General features: G+C 48.1%; 1 protein-coding gene across 1 annotated transcript; it reads left to right on the forward strand.

Moving 5' to 3' along the window:
• The first annotated feature begins 4,541 nt into the window (after nucleotides 1–4,541).
• On the forward strand, nucleotides 4,542–14,130 carry SYT5 (synaptotagmin 5). The gene is made up of 9 exons (XM_030197860.1): nucleotides 4,542–4,563; nucleotides 5,066–5,220; nucleotides 6,906–7,087; nucleotides 9,324–9,443; nucleotides 10,341–10,508; nucleotides 10,983–11,150; nucleotides 11,628–11,745; nucleotides 12,182–12,315; nucleotides 13,898–14,130. The coding sequence occupies exons 2-9, from the start codon at nucleotides 5,073–5,075 to the stop codon at nucleotides 14,105–14,107; spliced, it is 1,248 nt and encodes a 415-aa protein (XP_030053720.1). The 5' UTR covers nucleotides 4,542–4,563; nucleotides 5,066–5,072; the 3' UTR covers nucleotides 14,108–14,130.
• Nucleotides 14,131–16,663: the final 2,533 nt, after the last annotated feature.

Below are 16,663 nucleotides of genomic sequence, written 5' to 3' on the forward strand. Positions count from 1 at the left end.
GTGAGTACTTGCAGAGGAACTCTCTGCCTTTCTCAGCGCCAATGCAGTCGAGCCCGTTCCACCAGGGCAAGAAGGGTTGAGATTCTATTCCAGGTCCTTCCTTGTGGGTTGTGTCCCATCATAGACATAAGGGGCCTAAACAGATTTTGGTTCAGGATGCTTTCCCTGGGCATCCTTCTTCCCATACTTCAGGAAAACGATTGGTTATGCTCTCTGGACTTACAGGATACTTATACTCTCTTTGCATCCAGAGTATGTTTTTTCCTAGTGCCTGGCTGTTGTTGCAGCGTATCTTCATGGACTGGGAGTGCATGTGTTCCCTTAACACGATGATTGCCCGTCTCAACAGATTACAGCACAGTACATATTGAGACTTCTAGACACATGACTTCCACAGTTCATGTAACTCCCATGGCACTTTTGCACATGACATCCGCTCCCCAGTGGTATCAAGTTTAGGGTATCTAGAGGATGTAACCCAACTGTTCGCCAGTCTTCGGAATTCCCCTCAGAGGTGGTTAATTCTCTCCATTTTGATTCTGAGGCGTCCCGTCCACCTTACTCAGTCAAAAGCTGCTGACGAAGGTTGCATCCCTCCTGGCTATCCAACCAAATTATTTTAATTCAACCAAACAATCGGGTTGTGATGCACTCGATAGCAAAGGAGTACTGGATCTTGCCCTCTGAGTCAGGATGCCATGCAGATGTAGCGGTGGGCCCGCAATGCGGCATGTTTTCTCCAAGCCACTTATCTAATTGGCATAAACAGCAGTCTGGCCGACAGGCTGAGCAGGATAATGCTACAGTCATGGTTGTTGAGCATGCCTATAGTTCGAAAGATCTTCCGGAAGTGAGATACCCCCTCAGTGGACCTTTTTGCTACTTAGTCCAATCGCAAAGTCCCTCAGTTCTGTTCCAGGCTGCAGGTTCACGGCAGGCTACCATCGGATGCCTTTCTCCTTCTTTGGGGGACAGGTTTTCTGTATGCGTATCCTCCCATACATCTGGTGGAAAAGACTTTGCTGATTCTCAAGCAAGATTGTGGAGCCATGATTCTGATTGCTCCTTTCTAGCTGCGTCAGATAGGATTCCCTCTTCTTCTGGAGTTGGAATGTTTTCCAGCTCTCATTACGCAGAACGAGGGGGCACTTCTACATCCCAACCTCCAATCTCTGGCTCACACGGTCTGGATGTTGAGAGTGTGGGTTTCGTTGAGTTTTCCAGAGTGTCTCCCGACGCTTGCTTCCAGAAAAGATTTCACAAAGAGGTGTTATTCTTTTTCATGGAAGAGGTTTGCCGTCTGGTGTGACAGCAAGGCCCTAGATCCTGCCTCTTGTCTTATACAGACCTTGCTTGAGTTCTTTCTACACCTGTCTGAGTCTGGTCTCAAGACCAACTCTGTCAGTATTCATCTTCGTGCAATAAGAGCTTATCATCAACGTGTGAAAGGTCAGCCTTTAGCTGTCCACTTCACGAGAGGTTTATTTCTCCCCCAATATTGAGAGAATTCCTTGTATGTGTCTAGGGGAGATTATTTCTGTTGGGCTTAGCACCCCCAATAATTTTGACAGTTGGCTCTTATGCTTCGGTCAGAGTCCCTATCACTCCTTATCCAGTATCTTGGGGTCCCAATGTCGTTTTCATCCAGCTGCTGCAAGCTCAATTCGGGCCACTGGATTCCTGCCATCTGAAGTATTGGACCTGGAAGGTCGTTTTCCTTAGTGGCTGTTCCTTCAACTCGTAAGGTCGGTGAGCTTCAGTCTCTAGTAGCTCAAGCGCCTTACCTTACTTCTCATCTTAACAGAGTAGTTCTCCGCATGCAGACAAAGTTCTTACTGGCGCTGGTATCAGAGTACCAGCTGATACAGTCAGTTGTCTTGCCAACATTCTTTCTCCCTCATCTTACAAGCCCTGGCGAAAGCAAGCTGCGCACTTTTTGCGTGGAGCAGACGAGCTTCCTCGGACGGTCCGCCCAGTTGTTTATTTCTTTTAATGCCAGTTGCTGTCGGAAACCGCATCATTTCTTCTTGGCTAGCAGATTGCATCTCCTTCATTTTTGTCCAAGCTGGACTGACTCTAGAGGGCCATGTCACGGCTCACAAAATTAGAGCCATGGCTGAGTCGGTGGCTCATCTAAGATCAGTCACTATTGAAGAGATCTGCAAAGCTGCGGCGTGGTCATCAGTCCACATATTCACATCTCACTACTGCCTTCAGCAGGATAGCCGACTCGTCAGTCGGTTTGGGCAGTTGAGGCTGCAGAACTTCTTTGGGGTTTAGAATCCAACTCCAACCCTCCTAAGCCCATTTTTGTTCTGTTCCAGGCTACACTCATTTAGATGTTTCTTCTTTTCAGGTCAATTTTTATTCTGGCCTCGCCGTTGCGAGACCCAATTGACCACTGTTTGTTGTGTTGTGTAAGCCTGGAAGCTAGGGATACCCCACTTGTGAGAATATCAGCCTGCTTGTCTTTGGAGAAAGAGTAGTTACTTACCTGTAACAGGTGTTCTCCGAAGACAGCAGGCTGCATATTCTCACAAACCCTCCCACCTCCCCTTTTGGAGTTGTCTCCTCCATCTTTTGGATTTAACTGAGGGGCGTGTCCGCACAGCGAGCGGGAAGAGGTGTGCGCACATGCGCAGTGCGATCGCTCGCGCGACGGAACGCCGTAGAAGAGATTTTTAGATTTTGCTTTAAAATCCTCCGGGGCCGACGTGGCGTCACCCACTTGTGAGAATATGCAGCCTGCTGTCTTCGGAGAACACCTGTTACAGGTAAGTAACTACTCTTTATGTGGGCTGAAGCCAGTAAGAGGAGCTTGTCGCCCTATCAATTTCATTGTTTTGGGTGTACCAAGATGGCAGCTGCTGCATTGGGGAGAATGAAAACCTCCTTGGGTGGACTTCAGCTTTGTGACGTCACACCTTCTCCGCTTAATCAAACTTCCTTGATTGCATGCCCTAAGAAAAGTAAGACTACAAGTCCCAATGTGCACTGCAGTAAACCCAAGCCTGGATCAACCCTGTTCTGGGAATCTGGATCAGTTGGCAGCCTTATCCTTCCACCTTGTTCACAGATAAACAGTCATTTGGTTGCAGGTTAACTGGGTTCCTTCCCTAAAGAGCTTATGATCAGAGCTTGAACATAGGAAAGTTCAGCAACCCACAGCGATGGGTTTTATAATCCCAGAGTAGGACCCTCAAATAGCTCCAGGTCCACCTGACAGGTTTGATCCAGTCCTGGTTTTCACTCCTGTGCATGTTTGCATGTGTACTTTTTATAGCTCAACCAATAGCTCTCAACTCAGTCCGCAGGTCATACCAAGCCAGTCAAGTTTTCGGGATACCCATAAAGAAGGTTTGAATAAGTTCCTGGAGGAAAAGTCATTGCTTATTCCTGGAAATGATCTATAGACATGGATCTAATTTGGGGATCTCCTGTGATACTGGTGATCCAGTCTGGCTACTGTCAGAGACAGGGTGCTCAGAGAAGTCAAGTGACCTCCAGACTGGAGAGTTTAAGACAGTCCTGGATTTCTGACCCCTCTCATCCTGGTGCATTTATGGGACATCCAGTACTGATTTTCAATGGGCAGGATCAGGCACTCCAAATCCCACACTCAGGGCCAGCGTTAGGGGATGGCAAACAGTGCAGTTGCCCTAGGCCCTCGTGCCACAGAGGACTCCAAGCCTGCCTGAAGCTGAAGGAAGCAAAGCTTGAAGATGGTCTCTAGGGCCCCCTTCCCAGTTTCTGCTCAGGGCTCCTGCTTATCTAACACCAGCCCTGCCCACACTGCTTTGGGATGTATGTTGAAAACCAGGACTGGCCAAAAAGTGTCCAGCCTGGAACTGGGTAACTTGGCATCTCAGGATGCTAGGCTTGATGGGCCTCGATCTGCCTCAGTGTGGCTTCTCTTATGTTCTCATGAATATTCATGAGGTAAATCTGCATGCACTGGAGATCCAGTAGATGCAAATTGATCTCCTGCATATTCATTGCGGATATCCTGAAAACCAGACCAGGGCCACCGAGAGACAGAGCCAGGTCCGGGGCAGGGCCACCGCTCCCCCACTCAAGCTGCTGCAGCTGCCACCCCCCACCCACTCCCCACACTCAAGCTGTAGCCGCTGTTGCCCCCACCCACCCACTCCCACTCAGGCTGCCACCACTCCCCACCCCTCTACCTTCCTGCATCTGCTCCTCCCTCAGTCTATCACTCTCCTTCTCCTGTGTGCTGAGGTCAGGTTATCGAGTTAACACAATCACCTGGGTCCCAACACATAGGAGCAGGAGAGAGACAGGCCCTGGCGCTGGGCCCCCCTTGGAGGCTGGACCTGGGGAATCTTGACCCCCCCCAGCCCCCTGTCCCCCTTCTCCACCCTCAACGGCCCTGCCAGACTTTCTGGTGGCTCTGTAGAATGTATCTGAGAATCCCGCCCTCAATAGAGGAGGAACTACAACTCCCATGCTGCACTGGGAGCAAAGTCATGACAAGCTCAGCCTACTGCAAAGGGCCTGAAGTGGACAGGTGATTGGTTGGGCCCCTGGGATTTCCTGATGCAGGTAGGGTGGGCTTGGTCTTCACTCTGGATGGTGGTGGGTTCCCATCAGGACTTTTTCTATTTTGTCTGTATTTTATTGCTGCCTTGGCTTGGAGAACAATAGTGTGGGGGAGGGGGAAGGGACTCACAGTGCTGGGACTGAAGCCCTCTGTGCATCCCCAGGACAGGGTCAGAGCTGGGGACTGAAATCTCCTCAGTATCCCCTGTTTTGGAGAACATTGAGTCCTATGCAGGCTCTGACACAGGCACTTATATGACTGAAGCCAAAACTATCAAGCAACAAAACTGTAAAATAAATTTCCAGATCATAAGCAGAGAGCTCAAGACTCTACAGGTTGGTTCCTGATGAACCTGGAGCCATCTGGTCACCCCACTCTAGGAGAAATAGCTCTGCTGATTAGGTCCATGGGATGCCACAGGCAGCAGATATACAAAACTGGAAAGGCACGGGTGGGAGTGGGGGTTTCTCTGAACCACTGTTTCATGGCCTCTTCCTTCCACAGGGTCAGCATGAATCCTGCCCGTAGATCCGCCGTGATGGTCTCCGAGCTGACCACCACGGTCCCCGAGGTCAAGAACACCACCAGCATCCCCAGCAAACATAACATCTTCACTGACATGAAAAACAAGTTTATGAATGAACTCAGCAAGCTGCCAAGTGAGTGGGGAAAAAGTGCAGGTGGGGGGAGAGGTCAACGGTCGAGAAAGGAAGAGTGAGACGTGGGAGGAGAGGATGAGAAGAAGAGGGAAAGAGGTCTAGGGTGGGGGAGAGGAGAGGAGGATGAGGGGTCACAGCAACAGCAGGATATATGGAGGCAGGATTGCCAATTGGATCCAGATTCACTCGACAGCGTTGATGCAGTCTTGGGGGTTACCCCGTTGCATGGGTCACACCTAGCCAGTCAAGTTTTAAGATACCCACAATGAATATGCATGAGACTGTTGCACAGAATGGAGGTAGCACATGCAAATTTATCTCATGCATATTCAATATGGGTATCTTGAAAACGTGGCTGGCTAGGCATGTTTCAAGGATTTGGTTCAGAACCCCTGTCTTAGGAATACAAAGGGGAAATTGGAACTGCAAGTCCCATCATGCAGTGGGATAAAACCAGGCCCGGATCAACCCTGTCAGGCATATCTGGATCCAGTTGGCAACTTTTATGTGGAGGAGAGATTTTTGGGCAGGAAGGGAGCGGTTTAGGAAGAAAAGAAGTTAGGAGGCTCTGTCCTCATATCTCCACCCTTGTCCCATCCGTCCCGTCCATCCCTTTATCATTAATCTTCCTCTTTGCCACTCACTCTTGTTTCTTTTTCACTGCTCTCTCTCTCTTTCTCCATCGACTATCTGAGGCCATGTCAGGAGAGGTGAGTGAACACTTGTCTTCGTTTTCACACATCCTGCCCTGGTTGTACCACAGTGAGCTCCCAGTCACCAGAAACAGCCACCTCTGGGATGCAGTACAGCCAGGGCCTCCTGGGTGCTCCTGGTAAAGGCGGTTAGCTTAGCGGAGTTTTAAAAAGGTTTGGATGGCTTCCTAAAGGAAAAGTCCATAGACCATTATTAAATGGACGGGGAAAATCCACTATTTCTGGGATAAGCAGTATAAAATGTTTTGTACTTTTTTTGGGATCTTGCCTGGTATTTGTGACCTGGATTGGCCACTGTTGGAAACAGGATGCTGGGCTTGATGGACCTTTGGTCTTTCCCAGAATGGCAATACTTATGTACTTATGCATTCTGAGAAAAAAATCTACAGGGAGAATATTCGAAAAATTAAAACAGAGACACAAGGATATAATGACTCCACCCAAGATCACACCAGAAGATCAGAGGCAGAGCCAGGGATTAGAACTAAGGCATAGGAAGATAAATTGACTCACCCCAGGTCATACACAGAGTCCAGTGACAGAGCTGGGAATTAGAACTGAGACATAGGAAGAAAAAGTGACCCACCCCAGGGTCACACACAGAGAGTCAGTGACAGAGCCGGGGATTAGAACTGAGACACAGGGAGATAAAGTGACTCACTCCAACTTCACACACAGAGTCAGTGACAGAGCCGGTGATTAGAGCTGAGGCACAGGGAGATAAAGTGACCCACCCCAGGGTCACACACAGAGTCAGTGACAGAGCTGGGGATTAGAGCTGAGACATAGGGAGATAAAGAGACTCCCCCCAGGGTCACACACAGAGAGTCAGTGACAGAGCCAGGGATTAGAACTGAGGCACAGTTTCACCCACCAGAAGGACTGTATTCCATGTTTTGTTGTACCCAGTTGATGGTTCTTTTCTTTATATTCACTCTTGGCTCTGCTCTCTGCCTTCGCCCTCCCTCACAGTCCCTCCCTGGGCCCTGGCCACCATCTTGATTGTGGTCGGCCTGCTTCTCGTCTGCTGCTGCTTCTGCATCTGTAAGAAATGCTGTGGGAAGAAGAAGAAAGGGAAAAAGGCGAAAGACAAGATTAAAGCACAGATCCACCTGAAGGAGGTGAAGGACTTGGGCAAGAGCTACATCGATAAGGTAAAGACCAAGATTCCTCCCTCCTGGGGGCAGGAGGGCACTTACACCACTGGACAGGCTGAGGGGAGGATAAAGGGTAATCGGGACAATCTGCCTTGCTGGGATCCTGTTTTACAACCAGACCCAGTGAGTGTGTACTGGTTCACACTTTAGAAGCTGTGATTAGCATAACGGAGTTAAAAAAGAGTTTGGACAAGTTCCTGGAGGAAAAGTCCATAGCCTGTTATTGAGATGGACATGGGGGGAAGCCGCTTGCCCTGGGATTGGTAGCATGGCATGTTGGTATTATTTTCTTTATTTATTTGTTGTTACATTTGTATCCCACATTTTCCCACCATTTGTAGGCTCAATGTGGCTTGCATAGTACTGGAGAGGCCTTTGCAGACTCCGGTGTGAACAAATACAGTGTGATGTTGTGGTAAGATCAAGTTCATGTGGCACAGACACATTAGGGAATCGGAGAACGGAAGAGTTGTGTTATGTCCATTACGTGCTTTAGTTTGGTTGTGTTGCAGAGATTAGGCATTTAAGTTGGATCGGTAGGGTATGCCTTTTTAAACAGGTTGGTTTTTAGTGATTTCCGGAAGTTTAGGTGGTCGTATGTCGTTTTCAAGGCTTTTGGTAATGCATTCCACAGTTGTGTGCTTATGCAGGAAAAACTAGATGCGTAAGTTGTTTTGTATTTAAGTCCTTTGCAGCTTGGGTAGTGCAGATTTAGATAAGATCATGTTGATTTGGATGTATTTCTAATTGGTAAGTCGATCAAGTCTGTCATTTGAGATTCTATATGGAATGTTGCTACTCTTCGGGATTCCGCATGGAATGTTGCTACTAATTGGGTTTCTACCAGGTACCTGTGACCTGTATTGGCCATTGCTGGAAGCAGGATACTGGACTAGATGGTCTGACCCAGTATGGCTACTCTTATGTTCTCTTGTAGACCAGTGCTTCTCAACCCAGTCCTCAAGGCACACTCAGCCAGTCAGGTTTTCAGGATATCCACAATGAGATAGATTAGTATGCATTGCCTCCTTGGTATGCAAATATATCTCATGCAAATTCATTGCGCAAAATAAATACATCATTGAAATAGTATTGATAACATATTTAAAATGTCTTTATTATCATATTAAACACTCTGATAAAACATGATTGTTCCCCCTATTGTTTGAAGTTAACCATGCTGATAAATTGTCATCATGTAAAAAACTGATATTAGAATCATAACACAGCCCAGCAAACAATGAATGAAACGAACGGTTTATAACACAGTTCGCAACCCCTACATCCCAGTCCATCAAAATCACTCGTAGATCCAAAACTGAGTAAATATTTCAAAATAGTTTCATTTGCTTAAACTGATGTTGCCACTTAATCTTCATTTTGTTGCAAACACAGGGTTTTGTCATCTACATTCCAAGCGCTCACCGTCTGATAAAAGATTAGTCTCTACACGACTGCGTGTTTTGCCCAAAGGCGTTCTCAGGAGACTAAACCAATCAGGTTTAGAAAACGTTCTCTTAGACACTGCCAGTCCAGGAATCCAACTCTGTGGAACCTTCAGTCCCGGAAGTCAACCATTGGGTGTTGGGTCATGAATGGAAATCTGTCTCAATATATAAACTATCTGAGCCCAGGACAACTAAACCGTCTACACCTTATAAGACTGTGAGCGCTTGAGCACGGATTACAAAAGGCAGCTTGGCTGGGGTTTAGCAATTTCAGGCATGTACATGTTTATCCAGTGCAGGATCTCCCACTGAGTAGGCAGCTGCCTGGAGCATCATGTGAATGCAGATTGATGTAAAGGTTCTCCATTTAATCAGTATTTAACTTGTGTAGGGAAAGGCAGCCAGTCTGTGGCAGGTTTCAGTTCTTTTGCAGACCACCTGGGGTTGGAGATAAAATGACCCGAGTGTCCGCACATAGCCGACATTTTGATCTCCAAGGCCATTTGTTTCAGCTCTGGGACCCAGGATCTTTCCGGTAATGTGGGAGGAGCTTTGCTATGGATGGTAAAAAGGGTGGGTGGCTCAGACCAGTTTTAATCTTCACCCCTGCCTGAAGCTGTCTGTCAGTCTGTAGGTTGTGGATGAATACAGGGATTGTCTCTATCTTCTTTCCCCCACCCTTTGTGTGTCTCTCTCTTTCTCTCCTCCATTTCTTCCTCTTTTCTTTACCTTGCTTTTCAAGGGCCCTTAGCTTGAACTGTTCTTCTCTGCCTGTCTCTGCCCAGGTGCAGCCAGATGTGGAGGATCTGGATCCCAGCCTTCTTGGGGATGTCAAAGAGGAAAAGCCACAAGAGAAACTGGGCAAGCTGCAGTACTCCCTGGACTACGACTTCCAGAATGGACAGGTGCGCTAAGCTCTGGAGGAAGGAGCTGAACGAGTGCCACACTGCCGAAAATCCCGGGCTCATGTTGCAACGGGAAGGGAGGTAATCCCACAGAGGCCGAGAGACTCCTGCTTCCTGGCTGGGCTCCCACTAATATAGTGAGGTTACAATACAGATCGGACTCTCTTTTAACACAGAAACTGGGGAGTTTTGATAAATGACGCTTTAAAATTATATGCTAATTAGGTGCCCGACGTTCGGCACAGAAACACATTCTAACAGATGCAAAGTGCTGAAATGTGGCCGAAACAGCAGATCGGCATGAAAATGCACTTCCACACCCAGCTGTAGGAGAGCATCTTTGTGCGTAACTGCAAAAGAAGGCATGGCTGTGGGTCAGGGGTGTTCCGGAAAATTGCACGCAGTGTTATAGAATGCTGCAGATCTGTGCCTAACCTGGACATCAGGATTTCAGCTGGTGTAAGTCCTTGCGTCCAAAGTTGAGCGCAGAATTTGGGGCCTAACGCTATTGTACAAAAAGTGCTCAACCCAGAGCATCCTTTAGAGACTAGCGTAGAGTGCCAATTTTTTTCCAGCTCCCAAATTTGGGTGCCATTTACTGAATCTAGCTCCAAAGTGTTTTGTAAACACCATAAAGTGCCCAGTGGTTGACTGAAGACACTTTGCTTCCAACCAGTCTCTCTCGAAGCCCTCTCCCTGCTCAGCCCTCTCCCCATTCTCCCTGCTCAGCCCTCTCCCCATTCTCCCTGCTCAGCCCTCTCCCGTTCTCTCTGTCCAGCCCTCTCCCATTCTCCGTATCCTGACTGTTGTGAAACTCTTCCCCTCTCTATCTCACTTTTCAACTCCTGTTCCCTTTTCAGTTGACTCAGAATTTCTTTCCTCCCCCTTCCTCTGCAGCTGGTGGTGGGGATCATTCAGGCTGCGGATCTGCCCGCGCTGGACATGGGTGGGACGTCTGACCCTTATGTCAAAGTGTTCCTCTTGCCGGACAAGAAAAAGAGATACGAAACCAAAGTCCATCGCAAGACCCTGAATCCCATCTTCAATGAATCGTTCACCTTCAAGGTAGGAGTAGCTGAATGACAAAGATGAACTAGATAGATATCCACACAGCTCCTTGTCTGTCTGTCTATCTATTCATCCATCAAAGTGGTTTCCATATACTATTTTGTTTATCCATTTCTTATTCACCTGTGTCTGTACTCATTCTCCATCCATCATCTCAGGTGTGGAACCTAGAGTGAATTTGCTCAAGAAGGGGAATCCATCCCTTGGACACTGAAAAACAGGTGGATTTTTTTTTTTTTTTTGGGGGGGGGGGGGGTGGCAACCCTCACAGTGGAAGCCAGTGCCTTAGACATTACCCCTGAAGGTTGCCTGTAGGCGTTGGGTACTCTTTTCCTTTACCATTGTTTTATTATGATTTTATTGTAAACTGCTTTGATATTGAATTATGTAATGCGGTCAATCAAGTTTAATCTCCCCCCCATGTTGGGTGCTCAGGGTGAGCTGCGCTCATGTTATTTCCTCTTCCATCAGGTCCCATATGCAGAGCTTGGCGGCAAGACTCTGGTGATGTCAGTCTTCGACTTTGACCGCTTCTCCAAGCACGACGCCATCGGAGAGGCACGGGTACACATGAACACCGTGGACCTGGCACACGTCATCGAGGAGTGGCAGGACCTGCAGTCTGCGGAGAAGGAGGAGGTACATTAGCATCCTCTTGTCAGTCTGATCTGGGTAGTCAGGGAGAAAGAGCAGTATCTGAGGCAGCCTAAGCAGAGACAGGATCTGTGTGTTCATGCTGGCTGCTCTCCAAGTGTGTCACTAGGCTGCCACCAAACCATTTATGATCGCATGGTATACAGATTTACTCTCTCATTGTGCTCTTCCTTTCCACAGTAATGGTTCGTGTCCCCTCTCCTTCCCTTCTGGTGCCTGGAGTCCTGTGTCTTGTGGTTAAGAGCAGTGGCCCATCTGCTCACTCATGGCCCTCACCCTTGAACTGTCTTTCGCTCGCAAATACCACCCCCCCCCCTTTGTGGCTGCACTATTGCAGAGACCCTTGCTCACTTCTCTCTTGTTTAGTACCCTTGCAGTATCCTCCACTGTCCTGAAAGGTTGTCCTGAAGCTGCCAGCTCACTGAGTCATGGCTTCCTGCCTTGTGTCTTGTGTGTTGATAGCAAGAGAAACTGGGAGACATATGCTTCTCACTGCGTTACGTGCCCACAGCAGGGAAACTCAGCGTCATCGTCCTGGAAGCCAAGAACCTGAAGAAGATGGATGTGGGAGGATTGTCAGGTAAGTGCTTCCTCTCTCCTGTGAAAATAGTCTTTGCCGCTGCAGATGTGAGGGCTGCTCCACAGCCATGGCCTTCCCAGGGAAGCACACCTTGTGGAAGGTAGGCTGATGGGCTTGGATCATTCAAACTAGTCTTCTCGACCTGCCTGCCTCCCCCCCCCCCACCCCCCACCACCACCTTCCCAATTCTCAACCCTACTGATGTGATGTGAGGAAAGGGGTGTCACTTAGAAACCTCTTTCTCCCAACAGCAGAGAGCTAAGACACAAGAAAACTCAATTGAGAAGCTTCCGTTGAAGAGTACTCCAACTGACGCTCTTTCTCTGCATAGGTTTTTGTCTCTGTTCTGGTCTTACTCTTTTTCCATCCATTTCTTTCTGTCCCTCCTTTTCCTTTCTATATTTTCTCCCCCCACCCCACCCCTTCACTCTCCCAGACCCATATGTTAAGATCCACCTCATGCAGAATGGAAAGCGCCTAAAGAAAAAGAAAACGACCATTAAGAAGAACACATTGAACCCCTATTATAATGAGTCCTTCAGCTTTGAGGTCCCGTTTGAACAGATTCAGGTAAGGGAACATCTCCAGAAAGGCTCTTCCCTAGCCCTCCCTCTCCCCCAGCTGAGCAGAAAGCAGACACTTTTTTCTTTCTTCCCCTCCCCTCACCCTTCCCAACCTATCAACCTTACCTAAGAGCCATCAGTGATGATGGATGTCAATACCATCATGTGAAGACCCATGGGGTTCTACTGGCTTATGCCATAACCATACGATTCTCCATTTCCATGGGCAAAGCTGCAAGCTTACTGTATGACTTTCAGGCTTATTTTCGAAAGAGAAGGGCGCCCATCTTCTGACACAAATCGAGAGATGGGCATCCTTCTCTCAGGGTCGCCCAAATTGGCATAATCAAAAGCCAATTTTGGGCGTCCTCAAATGCTTTCCGTCGCAGGGATGACCAAAGTTCACGGGGGTGTCTCGGAAGCATAGCGAAGGTGGGACTGAGGCGTGCCTAACAGATGGGTGTCCTTGAGCGATAATGGAAAAAAGAAGGACGTCCCTGATGAGCACTTGGCCGACTTTACTTGGCCCATTTTTTCTTGCAACCAAGCCTCAAAAAGGTGCCCAAACTGACCAGATGACCACCAGAGTGAATCGGGGATGACCTCCCCTTACTCCCCCAGTGGTCACTAACCTACTCCCACCCTCAAAAAAAACTTTAAAAATATTTTTTGCCAGCCTCTATGCCAGCCTCAAATGTCATACCCAGCTCCATGATAGCAGTATGCAGGTCCCTGGAGCAGTTTTAGTGGGTACTGCAGTGCACTTCAGGCAGGTGGACCCAGGCCCATCCCCCCCCCACCTGTTACACTTGTGGTGGTAAATGTGAGCCCTTCAAAACCCACCACAAACCCACTGTACCCACATGTAGGAGCCCCCCTTCACCCCTTAGGGCTATGGTAGTGTTGTACAGTTCTGGGGAGTGGGTTTTGGGGGATTTGGGGGGATCAGCACACAAGCTAAGGGAGCTATACACCTGGGAGCAATTTATGAAGTCCACTGCAGTGCCCCCTAGGGTGCCCGGTTGGTGTCTAGGCATGTCAGAGGGACCAGTGTACTACGAATGGTGGCTCCTCCCATGACCAAATAGCTTGGATTTGGTCGTTTCTGAGATGGGCGTCCTCGGTTTCCATTATGGTCGAAAACCGGGGACGACCATCTCTAAGGTCGACCTAAATGTTGAGATTTGGGCGTCCCCGACCGTATTATCGAAACGAAAGATGGACGCCCATCTTGTTTCGATAATACGGGTTTCCCCGCCCCTTCATGGAGCCGTCCTGTGAGGACGGCCCCAGGAAAACTTGGGGGCCCCGTTCGATTATGCCCCTCCACGTGTTCACCCCCATCAGGGGAATAATTGTGGATTATGATAAACATAGAGCAAACAATATTTTAATTCCCTAGCACAGTCCTGGCTTCATCTCATAACACACAATCAAAATTTCTAGTTCAGGCAATATGCTTAGCCTGGATCAGGGTGCAGGGGGAGACCAGAGGGAAGGAGGTGGAAAATGGAGCCAGTTGACAGGCCTTGGTAATAGCAGGGACTGTCATAGTAATGGCCTTTTCTGGCCTCTCGTGTCTTTTCTAGAAGGTGCAGGTGATGTTGACCGTGCTGGACTATGACAAGTTGGGCAAGAATGAAGCTATTGGTAAGGTCTTTGTGGGCTGCAATGCCACCGGGACGGAACTCCGCCATTGGTCCGACATGCTGGCCAACCCCAGGAGGCCTATCGCCCAATGGCACACCTTGCAGCCAGAGGAGGAAGTTGATGCCATCGTGGGCATGAAGACCTCGTGATGGCTAAATCTCGTCCTACTGGGTGGGAGAGGGAGAGCATACTTGGGGGGGGGGGGGGCTGCACAGTGGCATGAACGTGTCTGCTTGATTTCTGCTCTATGTTTCTGGGATGGGCTGAACCAATCTTGGTTGACTTTTGCAATTGCAGTCCTATGCCTCTTTTAGGGAAAACTAGACCCATGGATCCCTAGAGGAGTGCATAGGGGACCAACTCAGCCCATCCCAGAGGATATGACGCTAGTTGGGAAATCCTGCTGTGCCCATGCACACAGCTGTGCCAGCATCTGTATATATGTTCTCAAAGCTATAAGTTTGAAATAGCTTTTAGAGAGACCCTGTTTTTCTAGGTGGCTTTATTTGTAAATGCAAAAACAGAAAAAGCAACCCCCTCCCCTCCAAAAAAAAAACAAAAAAACATATTTGTATTGAACATGGGCCAAACAGAAAGAGATCTGTTCAGACACCAGAACGCTTGACCCTGCTCCGTCCAGCACAGGCAGTGAAGGCCTAAATACTCCAGAGGTATCATGGGACAGGTACTGTAATATAAAAAAAATATATTTATACAGCGACTGATTCACCTTGGGGGGGGGGGGGGGTCAACTGGCCTGCATTTGGAGGGACATCTCCTTGGTAAGCTAGCTCTCTCCCTCCCACTTTCCTAATACTTTCTGAAATGTCGCTCCCTAAAATAGCTTTTGAAAGTTCACTGGCCTAATTCTTCTCCACAAAAGTTCTTTTGTCTTTGCTTTAGTGTGAGCATAAAAGTGACTTGTCTCATAGAGAAAATACAAACATGTAGACAGATTATGCAAAGTGGAAACACTGGAGCAGAGGCTAATCCAAAATGGCTGGCACACACTGAGGCTGACCCAAGGAGGTCTGACAGGAAAACTGCTACTATGGAGAATGATTCAAGATGGCTGACGCTTTGTGAAGTACAGGAAAAATATTACTATGGAGAATGATCCAAGATGGCTGATGCTTTGTGCAATATAGGAAAACTGCCACCATAGAAACTGATTCAAGATGTCTGGTATGATATGCTAATCTTTAGAGGGCTGCCTTTTGCTGAAATACACTTTCAAATGCTATTTTGAGGAACATTTTAGATCATGTGTGTAAAAGATTACATTCCATCACCATTGTAAGAAATTTCAATGAAGTGGACAATTTTCACAGGATCATGGCAAAGAAATAAAATTATTCATTTTGAAGCCAAATGTGGAGTTGACCTTTCTCATGCAGGACAGTAGGCCTCCTCAGTTTGTCTTTAATGTGGTGTTTAGCATGTGTTCTGCATCCTACTCATGACAAAATATCCCCAAACAATCTGTGGGGATGTTGCTATGATTATCCTAGAGACGGACTTACTCTAGTGAAAGGTCCTTCCAAATTATGTAACAGGAGCCTGGTAGTCCCAGTTATCTGTGGTAGACTAGACAATAATGCAATGGGCTATGAGAGATGACAAAGATACCGCCTTTCTCCAGAGACTTCTGTGGACTTACCTTGGGGCATCACAGTACATCACTGGGGTGGGGAGGAGGTGGTCTGCAGTGATATCTGGATTTTTGTGACAATCAATACCTACAGAATGGAGGGCTGAAGTGACTAGGAGAAACAAGTTCCATATGGTGGAACCAACTACAAGAAGTGGACGGCCTCTTCTACTGGGCTGTTGGGGTGGACAAGGTGGTTGAGACCCAAGAGAGGAGTTGAAGACTGGAGGATGTGGGGGATGAAATCTGCCACCTGCCAAGTGCCAACCAAGTGAAAGGGAAACTTACAGGTGTCCCGCCCTAAAAATCAAAGTCAAGTGGTAGGGGAAGAGATCAATACCTGCAAGAGATGACCACACGTCCCTTGGCCTTCCCACCCAGTATTGAATCTGCAAAGCTGATACAAAGTATTTTGATGCTGTTTGACTGCTTCTTTCAGTCTTCTGTTCTCCTCTATCACTCTCTTTCACTCTTTGTGGTCCCCTGTTCCTCTCTGCTCTCTTTTCTGTGCTTCTCGTCCTCTCCCTTAATGTGATGGCTTTGCTCTTCTTTCTTCACCTTGGTTCTTCTCAGAATTTGTAACTTTCTTTTCCCTTCTCTTATGTGTTCTGTCTGTTCCTTTCCTTCTGTCTCTCTTTCCCCCCACCACCTTCTCCCCTCTTCCTCTCTCTCTCTTCGGTCTTGCCCACTCTGCCATTGACATCTCCTCTTCTCCATGCCTGTGCACTTTGCTGGTGATTCCTCTGGTTGACAGGGCTGCTGCAGTTGTGGGGTGTTCAGTGAATATGCACTGAATTTGTGAGTTGGTAGCCTTTTCGCACTGTCTCATATAAACTCATCCAGGGGAAACCTGGGAGTGGAGGGGGCTGCATGTAATATGAGTAATATCGGTGTGGTCCCTCATGTGTTACGCTATTCCAAGGTGGGGCGTTCCTATACACTGGTCTTGGCTTCTTCTAAGAGCAAGTGGCACGAGATTACTCTAACGGCATATGCTTACGTGGATGTCAGGACCTGGAAAGGGAATTCTGAGCTTGTGGACCACACGTGTAAT

The sequence above is a fragment of the Microcaecilia unicolor genome, chromosome 3 (genome assembly GCF_901765095.1).
Source record: "Microcaecilia unicolor chromosome 3, aMicUni1.1, whole genome shotgun sequence".
NCBI lineage: Eukaryota > Metazoa > Chordata > Amphibia > Gymnophiona > Siphonopidae > Microcaecilia > Microcaecilia unicolor.

Bases quoted from the DNA above. Each gene is read 5' to 3' on its own strand.
- SYT5 (XM_030197860.1), top strand. From the start codon at position 5,073: ATGAATCCTGCCCGTAGATCCGCCGTGATGGTCTCCGAGCTGACCACC. The intron at 5,221-6,905 runs GTGAGTGGGGAA...CCTCCCTCACAG, and splicing joins TGAACTCAGCAAGCTGCCAA to TCCCTCCCTGGGCCCTGGCC. The intron at 9,444-10,340 runs GTGCGCTAAGCT...CTTCCTCTGCAG, and splicing joins ACGACTTCCAGAATGGACAG to CTGGTGGTGGGGATCATTCA.